The following is a 12,210-nucleotide window of genomic DNA, read 5'->3' on the forward strand; positions in this document are numbered from 1 at the left end:
TGTATTGCATGGAATTGTATGGAAAGGAGCAACTTCTGTGGGCAATCCGAAGAATAATTAAAGAGGTTGTGAAAGCCATGTGAGTGAGGAAATAATGCAAGTTTTCTATTTAGGGTGAACTGTCCCCTTAAAATTGTAATGTAACAGATTTGTTCTTCCATTTTGTGATGTACATTTGATTGAAACAGGTGACTTGGTTCTATCCATCAGCTGTTGATTGGATGGAGGCAGATCTGAATGAGAAACTGAAGAAAGGGGCTTGGTTTAAGCAGACTACTGGAAGACCACGTTATGACATTTTGATTATGAATCTTGGATGAATTGTCTAGTTAGATCAGTAACATACCCGTCATTTTGACAGATGTATGTGGTGCTAAATGCTGAGAGGAAGAATGATAGCACTGAAATCTCTTGCATACACAAATAAATGCTCTCACATAGATCTCTAAATTGAGATGAGGACATTGTACTGCAGCACTCCAGAAGTAATGACATGGTTTTGTTTCCACTCTTTGAAAATGCCTGTATCATGTCAGCTCTGCTTTCACTGTGTGTATTCTGTGTGCAGTGAAAGGGAACAGAACACAGGAGGAAAAAGATGGCCGGTGACCTTGTTGCGTATTAACGTCAATGATAAAATGTGATTTACGCACTGGAAATCGAGCGTGTTTGTTAAGACAGATTTATACAGATAGAGTGTGTGTGTGTGTGTGTGTGTATGTGTGTGTTCAGCCTGACGTCTCTGGCTAGCTCTATTGTGTGTCTGCTGTTGTGTGGGTTTGCAGCTCTAGTGTCTTTGTCGTTATCTGCTGCACTAACCTATAATTTGGCTAGATTATGGGATTAGTGGATTAGTAGGTGTAATGAATACATACCTGGAATTATATTATCATTAGCCCACACACACTCTCACATATACAGTACAGTCATGATAAAAGTGGGGGTCCTGTGATACTGGGGGGTCCCAGTATCTATTTTTAGCATAGAGACCCACTATACATATCAGTAATGCGCGGGTCAATGTATAAACAACCCGCACCCGACCGATGTTTTCAACTAACCTGCCCGAAACTTGGACTGCAAAAAAAGAAAAAGAAAATATTGTACCCAACCCGCTTCCTGACACGGATTTCTTAAAAGTAGTAAATGCGTCGCCCCTTTATATTAATTGAATTAACGTTACTTAAATAGACTATAGCCTACAGCATAATAAGCGTTATGGCTGCACACGTAAGGCTTGCCACAAAGAACCGGTTAAAGTAATGATTATGAATATGTTTAAATTAGCAAGGACTCATTTAATTGTTTAGTAAGAAACTGGTGTTTTCTGTGTCGCTGCAAAGATGAAGTTGACGATGCGGACTCGCCATGAACGCCAGAGAGAACAGCACATTTCATATGGATTACATATTCAGCGAGTAGCCTATTTATTTTGGTTTGAATATGTTCCTTTAAAAGTAGACATTTCAAGCTTTCTGTAATATATTACCTATATTTATTTTTAAACCCACCGACTAAAAGATTAAGACACTACCTGACCCAAAATATCACATAAAGTTTCTAAAGCTTTTTTCTTAGCTATTTCAGAATCAGGAAAAATGACTGGGGCTAACTTACTGCAGTCGGTAGAGCGATATGAATGTGTGTGATGTACGGCATGATAAACGCTCGTCACTTCTGCTGCCCAAACTTTGTCAGCCTGTGGGTCATTTGGTTTATTGTAAAACGATTGCACTGATTCGCATGTTTCTTGATGATGTGCTTTTTTCTGTGGAACTCACATGCACCATGTCGCTTCATGTCCCACTGAAAAACTGCTTTTGCATAAAATGCAACAGTTTGATTCACGTACGACTCAGCCTATCAACTAACGCTTTTATTGCTCTCCTCTGAACTATTGGACCTAGCTTACAGTACGCCTATGGACGTTGCGTGTATTTATTAGGCAGGGTCGAATGAAAAAGCTGGACAGATGCTCAATTTTGAATGAGGCGGGACAAAGTGTAAAATTGCTGTACAGTACAACAAAGTGGGACAGGTGGTCACTCTATTCGCACCAGTTATTCAGCCAATAAAGTGTAGGCCTATGTATTTCTCAATTGTGTCTAGTAATATATAAATTACCAAGGTATTTCAAACGACCCGACCGACCGCAACCCGAATATCAGACTTTGGATAACCGCAGGCACCTGCTCATTTCGGATCAACCGGTGCATCACTGATACATATCCCATATTGATTATCAGCCAAAATAAGGTTTTCTTTTCTTTCTTCTTTTTAAATTGATTTTGGATACAAATTGGCTGATATTGGAAATTTAATTGTACATGCTCTTATATCTGCGATTTATCAGACTTTTGCTTGATTCTACATGCATTTTTTTCCCTTAGCCCTGAATCATTTTCTCGATCACTGCACTGCCGAAGCCTCTCCCCTCGTATTGATGTGAGTGTCGAGGCAGTGACACCACCAAAAACACTGAACTTTTATCATAATATATTGAAACAAAGACAGTGAATGATGATGATATCCAGCATTTTTTTCATATTTAGTGGTAGAATGCCATGAAGCAACAAAAAAAAACAAAAAAGTTAAAAAAGAAACGGACAATAAAATGATGTTCTCGTTAACAAGGTTCGGGAGGAGCGCGTCAAATACTTTGCCTAATCAACACAGGTGGACCACAATCTAGTAGTCAATCCCACAGCATCCCTCCTCCACCCCATCTCCTCACTTCGAGTTCACATTATAATTAGACGGGGAGGGGGAGGGGTACTCTAGGTTCGAGCCATTCCCGAGCTCGGAGCCCTTCCCCGGACAGCACGCCAAATACGGATACCATACCTCAGCTAATTATATGTAAGCGTGAACTCGTGAATTGTGAATTCATCTGTCTACATGATTACATGTTACAATTAATTTGTTTATCCTAAATCTAACTGTTTTTAGCAAAGCATGTTTTTAAGAATACACAAACTGAATTAATATAATTATTGTATGGAGGGGCATCCAAAACAAAACAGTTGTGAAAAGGCTAAAGTTCACCCAAAAAGTACTCAACCTCGTGTTGTTTTAAATCTGTATTACTTTGTGAACCACAAAAGAAGGTATTTTAAAGAATGCTTTGAGTTAAAGTCAGTGAGGACTTAAGCAATATTGGACCTTCACTGTATGTGACATTTTTCAAAATAACTACTCATGTTTCATATAAAAAAGACAGTCTTGAATTTTTTAATGACCCTGTTGAGAAGTAAGTGATTATTGAATTTACTTTAATCTTAAAACATGAAAATATATCTTTAGATTTACTTAATATTGCTGCAGTCTAGACCAATTTGATCTTTTAAAGGGACACTTCACTCAGATTCTTGTAGGCTGTGTTGAGGGAGCCACCAAGATTTACGCTACTGAATCTGAGTGACACGAGAGGTCAGGAGTGTTTCAGCTGACTGCAGAAATGTGTCCGGTGGGTTTTTCACTAGCATTGGTCTCTTGGAGTGCTCTGACCTCTACGTGACTCTGTTGCCCTCCGGCTTCATTGCAATGGCTGCTGAAAGCCCTGCACGAGTGCTCCATGTGACCCGGCTTGGGGTGTACAGCTCCAAGGTGAACATTCACTCACAAACAAACGAAACGAAATGGCTGACAGCACTGTGATGTGATGACGCAAACACACATGCAAAAACTAAAACGACCGCATACATCAAACTCTGTTAGGACACTTGCTGTTACTGTTTAAATAGGATGAAAAGAGGAGGATGTAACAAGAAAAGCTAAGTAATGAAAAAATGGCAAAATATTAAATGGGAAATAAAATGTATAACCTCTGGGAGACTTTAAATAAATATTTAGGTCTAAGGGGTTTAGTTGACTAAAATCTTTGGGAATCCCTGCTCTAGTCTATTACAATATGAATAGCTTATTTAACATATTCATAAAACTGACTTGTTCTGTTTTATATCAGTGAATATCTGCTCACTTCAAACCTTCATTCATTGGAAACGCTGACCTTACAGTTTCAGAGGAGCACTATTTATCTGAAGGACACACTAGAGAAAAAACTTTATCTCCCTTTGTGTGTTTTTTCCCACTCTATTGATTCTCTTTCTCTCAAGGTTTCTCTTTGTATTTCGTATGTCCTTTGTTATTAGATATTCTAATGGAAGGTAAATAGTGAATGTAAGTTCTAAAACTATCTTTTCCTCATTATAGATTTCATAGGTGCGTGTCTGCCTTGTATGAGTTCTTGTACTATTTTTGTAAGCGAGCTCATATTGCATCTGTGTTGTTGACTACAGGAAGTTGAGTACACTACTATTGGTTTTTGTCTACGCACCAGCGTGGTTTTGACAGTGTGTCAATGTGTCACCCATGTATTTTCAGTAGGGTATGGGTTAGTGTTGGGAGATATAGTCATTTTTCAAATCATCATATCGTCAGCCCGTGAGATAGATGATACACGATATTATCGTTCATGGGTGGAGCAAGAGAGAGAGACTCTTTGTTCTTGTCATAGCATAACTTTGGTGTTTTAAACCACGCAGGTGCGCGAGAAAGAGCCTGTGGAATTACCAATAATCAAAAAAAAAAAAAAAACTTAAAAACATACTGATAAACTAACGTTAAATATAAATTAAATTAAATTAAAATGTTTAATTTACGTTAAATATAAAAATAAATATATATAGTTGGACGCAACTGTCATATCGCGCGTCTTGTAACTAATTTGCCGCATCTGCGCACAATACCATCGTCTATCGGCACAACCCTTGTATGTGTATGTTTAGTGTGCTAGTGTGTGCGGGTCAAGTTTTGCCTACACTGTGTGGACCAAATGTCCATACAATGAAGATAAAACTCAAAAATCACGTAATCTGTGTGAACCACACAAACATCCTCAAACATTTACTCACCCTGATGTCATTCCAAACCAAAGACATTTTTGAAGAACTGTTCATTCAACTGTTTTTGTCCAACCAAGTGGAAAGTCAGTGGGATAAATAGTTTCTGGACCTCAAGAAGTCCCATTTATCATTGCTCATCAAATTGTTCATGGTCAGAATCAAGCAATTTCAGTTGTATTCTGTTCAGTCTGAAATTTAGATTTAGCATCAGCTTCAAGTCAAATTTGTAGTGTTTACCAACAGAAAGCAGTGCGGTTTGAAATTGACTCCATAATATATTGCTGCACTATTATTTTGTGTTTCACAGAAGAAAGAAATCCAAACCGGTTTGAAGCGACAGGACAATGAATAAATAATTTTTGGGTGAACTGTGGCTTTAATATCAGAGGTAAGGGATGGAAAGCATTACATAAGTCCTGCCATGACAGAAAAAGCGCCGCTGGAGTAACTGTAGCCACATCAGAATTTAGTCTGTAGGTGAGAGACTGCAGAGACTTTGCCAGAGTGTTCATCCAAGAGTGCTTTGAAGCTTCATTGAAGCCTGTGGTGTGCACACACACACACACACACACAAACACACACTCCTGTCTAACCACTGCAACATTTTGACAGATGCAAAAAAGACACATGGATGTCTTCTTTTCTCACTCTGTCAGGCACACGCACACATGCACCAGTTGGGTCGGTAATAGACTGACTGCGCAGGTCACGTCCTGCATAAGAATAGCTGCCAGCCCCCCTCCTCCCTCATCTGTGCTAATCTGTTTCTCCTGTGGAGAGATAAAGACCCAAATTCTTCCTCTCATCTTCTTGCCACTCAATTTTGTCCTCTAATGATGTCCTCTCTTGTTCTCCTTCTCTCTCTTTCCACCCACTCTCTCTTCCTCCGCTTTATTTCCACTTAAACGACTAGAGGAACAAGGCAGGATATTGATTTACGTGTGCATAGATTTACTCACGTGTGTGCAGAGAGCGATGAGTGTTCATTTGAGTGGAGCATCCATTTGACTTGTTTGATACAACATGTAATGGAGTTTGCAATGCATTTAATTTACATAATGTGACACATTTGCACCTTAAAGTGGGAAATCTTGCAGGATGGAACTTAGATGTTGTCAGGTTGTCTGCATGTGTGAAGCAGTTAAAAAGAAGGATCACCAGGTAATGACATGGAAACAGAAAAAGGAGCGTTTTCTTTCCCGGCTGAATGTGACACGGTTTCTGTTTCTGGAGGGTTTTAGGGGGGCCGCTGCCATGAGAAATCCCTGCTGCTCCTGCTGTCTTTGTAGTTCAGAGCGTTCTGTTCTGTTCCACATATCACACCTCGAATAAAGCATGAGAGAGCAGATAAAAACCTTCTGTGAGACTGTATTGCACAGACGTGTGCTCCTGTCAGGTCTCTTAAAGGCTTGTGATTGGATCTGTGGATGTGTGTTTGCCATACATAGATTTCTTTGGACAGATTTGGACCAGTTTACAGATTTTATTTGGTGCTTTTGTTTAAGTAATCTCTAAAACTAACATGAAATTTCTCTCATTCTACTCATCAGAACATTTGATAATTGTGTTGGACAACAGAAGGCCTTTGAGTCAAAAAGTATATGAACCAGTGAAAATACATGTTCCATCTTAACCATAAATGTATCTGTAAATGAATGTTGACTTATCACAGGTCTTCTTCTTTGTTGTTTCCCAGTTTCAGTCTGTTCCCGAACACCGTTTGAATAATCTTGTCAGGCCATTCAGTGGCTTTGAACTGGCTTATTTGATCGAAACAGACAGCGTTGGTATCCCACGGCAGTCACTTTAGATCCCTATTTAACGATGGCTGCTGTAGCTGAAGATGTTGTAACACATGATCTGTGTTAAAGCGTTGGAGTCATTGGCAGCGTGAACCAAGCCGCCCACAGCAGATGTTGATGTAGAGCAGTACTTGATTAAAATTATTAAAGAAAGGTTTCCTGTACATCGGCAAGACAGAGAACATGCCTCCTTACACACCTTTTTGGGTAATAATCATTATATTCCAAAAGCCTCACTTGAGCTCCACGCTGTGCAAAAAATTGTTGCTGGCAGCCACATAAAAAATAAAATTTTAACGGCAAAATAAACCGTCAGCTGGTTGGAGGCATTGATAGACTATTGAATAAATGATCATGCAGTTAGACAGAGGTAATAAGCAAAGCAGTAATAAATGTTCATATGCTCCACCCAGATTTTCAGAATGTGCCTTGGCTAAAATATGCATTGTGGTTTTTCTTTGCATCTAGAGAGGTTTATCCTATGATGGCTATTGAGCGAAGATATGATTTTGATCTATGTAATCTCTGTATATGTGAAGCAAGTGTATAATTGTTTGTTACCTTTGTGTGCACGTAGACTTCTTGAAAAGGCAGTTGGAGCAGTACGTGCGGAAGCTGGAGGTTCCTGTCAGGGTGGTACGGATGGAGCAGCGCTCGGGCCTGATTCGTGCTCGTTTGAAGGGGGCGTCTCTCTCCACAGGTCAGGTGATAACCTTCCTGGACGCCCACTGTGAATGCACCACCGGCTGGCTAGAGCCTCTGCTCGCTCGCATCAAGCTTGACAAGTAAGTACTACTACTTTTAAGCTGCAACACTTTGAACATTTCAACATTGTAACCCTACAATCCAAAGCTGACTTTTCTCCCCTAGTATGCACTAATGGATATGTGATGGAATAGTATGTGGGATCTATTTCTGTGAATAAAATTGTGAAAATTAGATTTTAAGGCTAATTACTAGTAAAATAATTAAAATAATTATTAAAATATGATATTAATGGTTGAATCGAATAATAAGTAAAGACAAAAACTGCTCACAAACTGTGTGTATGCATTAAGTAGGAGGATAAATCTCTAAAGACCCAACAGTTAACATCTATCTGTGTGTGTGTTGGTCTGCACCAATGGAACACAAACCAGATGTGATGTTTTTCAGTCTGGTGTCTCTTCAAAACCCAGGGTGCATGTTTGAAAATACAATAGACTGACTAATATTTCGCTCACGAAAGTATTTATTTGCGATGTTGCAAGATTTTATTCTATTTTTTCAGATTTAGTGTTAGTAGTTGGGAAATGGCGTTCCACTCGTGGTTTGATAGCTCACACAAACATGTGGTCACAAACCCAAAAAGTTTTTTACACCCAGCACATGCCTTTCATTTCATTTCTGCAATTTGTGGTGGAACATAAAAACAAACTAGTCATTTTCGCCCTTTTGGCATGTTGGTTTGCAGAGAGCGGAGCGATCAATAGCTTTTAGAGGTTTTTTTCCCAGGCCTTTATTACATTTTTGTAGTTGGGTTTCACCTTAGGCTGCATTTGTGTCTGAAATGGAGTATAGAAACATGAACTCACTTTTATCTGGTTTTGATTCTTTGAAGATATATGCGGAGTATTTCTTCCCTCTTCTAAACATGCGCACATGCTGATTCTCTGTGTTGTCTTGCCTCGGGCGGCCTGTTGGGGCATCATTAGCAGATGAAGCTTCAGTCTGCTGAATTTAGGAAAGGAAAGTGTGCCTGCAGTGCCACGATCAATCCTCATCGCCTGGGTTAGCATCACAGTGGGCTGCTTGGCGCTGATTGATGACACAAGTTTAGCGTGACGTCCCCTCTGATTTGTGTCTGCATCTGTTTGAGTAAAGAGAGGTGTGTCTGAGCGTATGCCAGCTGAATTCGGAATAAAAAAGGGACATTCTGTGGCGGACAAAACTCAATCTTTCAGGTAGATGAGGTCAAAGGAGTAAAAGTGTATTGCTAATATCACTTGTGTGTGTATTTCACAGGAGAACTGTAGTGTGCCCCATTATTGATGTGATCAGCGATGACACGTTTGAGTACATGGCAGGCTCTGATATGACATATGGTGGCTTCAACTGGAAGCTGAACTTCCGCTGGTATCCGGTTCCACAGAGAGAGATGGATCGCAGAAAAGGAGACAGAACGCTCCCTGTCAGGTAACAAACTGAAATGCTTATCATGCAGTTAGACAAGTAAATAACGATTGAATAGCTGTGATAAACCTTACCATGTCCAATCAAAGACCAAGGTCTGTAATAGAATCAACTACCGTACTAGTCTTAAAGAGATAGTTCACCTAAAAATGTTGTTTAAGTTATGTTTACTCACCCTGGCTTTTATGTTTTCCATGAAACGAAAAGGAAAATAAGGACAAATACTCAAGAAAGCACCATAAAAGTAGTCTACAAAACTTGTGTTAAATGATGACAAAGCCATGTATATTGTAACAATAAAATGCAATTTCAAATAAATGCTGTTATTTTTTTATTTTATTTTGTTTTTTATTTGTTTGGTTTCGACAAAAACATTAAAGGGATAGTTCACCCAAAAATGAAAATTCTGTCATTAGTTACTCACCATTATGTTGTTCCAAACTTGTACGACCTTCATTCTTCACAAATGAAGATATTTTGGATGAAATCTGAGAGCTTTCTGGCCCTGCATAGATAGCAATGACACTACCATGTTCAAAGCCCAGAAAGGCAGTAATGACATCGTTATAATAGTCCGTGTGACATCTGTGGTTCAACCTTAATTTTACGAAGCTTCAAGAATACTTTTGCGCACAAAGAAAAAAAAACATTTCTTCTCTTCCATGTCAGTCTACGACACGGGTCCACAAAAGTACCACAATGCAGTTGCATTGTCTATGAAGGGTCAGAAAGCTCTCGCATTTCATCAAAAATATGGTTTGGAACGACATGAGGGTGAGAAATTAATGATAAAATTTTCATTTTTCAAGTCGCAAAGTTGATATCACACACAAAGTCACAGGAATAAATTACAGTTTAAAATACATTAAAATAGCAGATGTATATTTTAAGCTAATACTTTTTCATAATATTATTGTTCTGTTTTGGATCAAATAAATGCAGCCTTGCTGAGCATAAGAGACTATTGCATTGAAAATATAATCTCCTTTTTCAGACTGTGTCAGCAATGTTCTACTACTGTTATAAATGTACCTTTGTCCTTCATTAAGTATTACTGTTCTAAATCTTTATTGTCATATATATTCGGTTTCCACATTTTTGAACAAAGTAGTCTAATAGCCACTGTGTGTACAGTACATTAGTATTCCATTTCGACAACATCTTTTTTTCAGATGACTTATTTTTCTACCTTTTTGAGGCCTTTTAATGTAAGAGATAGGAATGTAAACAGTAAGTGAATAATTGTAGAAATGTCACAAGCCAGATTTGAACTCAAATTGCCAGCGTGAGTGCCACGACACAATGAATCACAGAGTATATGTGTTAAACAGTAGGCAATGACTCCAATTTGTAAGGGCCTTTTAAATGTAAATTCAACACTGTTTTTTTTTTTCTTTTTAAAAGGTATTTTACATGCAACTTAAAGCGGCGAAATATATAAAAGTGTTTCTCCAGCCCTGCAGCTAAACTCTGCAGTTAACACAAAGACGAGGGGAGATTTAATCCACACCAGCACTTTGCCGAGAGGAGAGTATGTTTACCTGCTCACCTCATAACCACAGGAACAGAGTAACTCTTAGCCTTCTACTGCTTGATTTCTTCACACGTTGTTTTTATCAGAACACTCTGACGCCAATCCGCTCTCTGATTTTGTATTTTTTCCCCTCACGACCCCTCGTTTTCGTCGTCTCCTTTTTTGGTTCTCTGCATGAAAACAGCTTCAGAGCATAACAACAACAGGTTGTAACTTGACGAAAACATGACTGTGAATGAGACGTGCTGCAGGGGATGGATGGAAGGAAAACAGGAAAGAACAGAGAGCGCCTGCTGAGGGAAATGGACGAACACAAGTGAAAGATATTTAAAGAAGGATATGTTGTTGCCAAAATAGGCGCATGTAAACATGTCATTTCTACTGAAGATCTCATTCCCTAACGGCCTTGTTTGTAACAGAGCGAACAGGAGAAGAAGAGCGGCTTTAATAAGATATGATCATTCCCCTGAAGGGCTTGTTTTGCAATTAAGCTCTGTTTGTAATTTTTTATTTTTTCTGCATCGTCTCTCAGGACCCCCACTATGGCAGGTGGTCTTTTCTCCATAGACAGAGACTATTTCCAGGAGATTGGCACATATGATGCAGGCATGGACATTTGGGGAGGAGAGAACCTGGAGATCTCCTTCAGGGTCAGTCTCATTGCTGATATTGTAATATTCAACCGCCACAAGTCCACTTGTGCATATATGATGCATATAAAGTTATTGATGAATTGTCATACTCTGAGAACTAATATTTGTCCTTGTTTGTCAGATTTGGCAATGCGGGGGGACGCTCGAGATCGTCACGTGTTCTCACGTCGGTCACGTGTTCCGTAAGGCAACGCCGTACACGTTCCCGGGTGGAACTGGGCAGATCATCAACAAAAACAACAGGCGGCTGGCAGAGGTCTGGATGGATGAGTTCAAGAACTTCTTCTATATCATCTCACCTGGTCAGTCACGTTTACATTCTACACCTCATGCACCATCAACAGATACAGAGTTGGAAAATACAGAAACACAAACACAATTTCAAGTACACAACTCATAGTGAAATAGTTAAACAATATAGACATATGGGCATAATATACATTATATTATATATAACATAATACAATATATAATTTACAAAATTTGTTATATGAAAAATAATGTACATGTACAATATATAATACACAACCTGTCAAAATATATTATAATGTTTATACTATTAATTATATTATTAATACAGCAAAAAAGTTATATTTTGAAATATTTTTACTATTTAAAAAAACTGCTTTCTATTTGAATGTACTTTCAAATGTAATTTATTCCTGTGATTTCAAAGTTGAATTATGATCCTTCATGAATCATACTAATATTTGATGCTCACAAAACAACATGTTGCTGTTGAAAACAGCTGAGTAAAATTTTGTTCAGGTTTTTTTGATGAATAGAAAGTCCAGAAGAACAGCATTTATCTGAAATAGAAATCTTTTTAACATTATAAATGTCTTTATCGTCACTTTTTAACAATTTAAAGCATTTTTGCTAAATTAAAGTATAAATTGCTATAACCCATTTTAAGTTTTAAGCCAAAATATATATATATATATATATATATATATATATATATATATTTTTTTTTTTTTTTTTTAAAGTTAAGAATGTAAGATACTTGTTTTATGTTATGAATTGCACTTTGACAATGTTTTGGGAGTCACACATAGTCCAAGAATATAGTAGGACACAATACTGCCAGATTCTGAAATGACATTTCTTTATCTTGTGTCTCAGTCGCGTCTCTTTGCCTTTCT

General features: G+C 38.2%; 1 protein-coding gene across 1 annotated transcript in view; it reads left to right on the forward strand.

Annotated features, from left to right (window-relative positions):
- LOC127974733 (polypeptide N-acetylgalactosaminyltransferase 1) overlaps positions 1 to 12,210 on the forward strand; it is a 95,188-nt gene that overhangs the window by 74,417 nt on the left and 8,561 nt on the right. The window contains exons 6-9 of the mRNA XM_052578222.1: positions 7,284 to 7,491; positions 8,711 to 8,881; positions 10,945 to 11,062; positions 11,187 to 11,367. Of these exons, the coding sequence (XP_052434182.1) occupies positions 7,284 to 7,491; positions 8,711 to 8,881; positions 10,945 to 11,062; positions 11,187 to 11,367 (678 nt within the window). The remainder of the gene's footprint in view (positions 1 to 7,283; positions 7,492 to 8,710; positions 8,882 to 10,944; positions 11,063 to 11,186; positions 11,368 to 12,210) is intronic.

The sequence above is a fragment of the Carassius gibelio genome, chromosome B16 (genome assembly GCF_023724105.1).
Source record: "Carassius gibelio isolate Cgi1373 ecotype wild population from Czech Republic chromosome B16, carGib1.2-hapl.c, whole genome shotgun sequence".
Lineage (NCBI taxonomy): Eukaryota > Metazoa > Chordata > Actinopteri > Cypriniformes > Cyprinidae > Carassius > Carassius gibelio.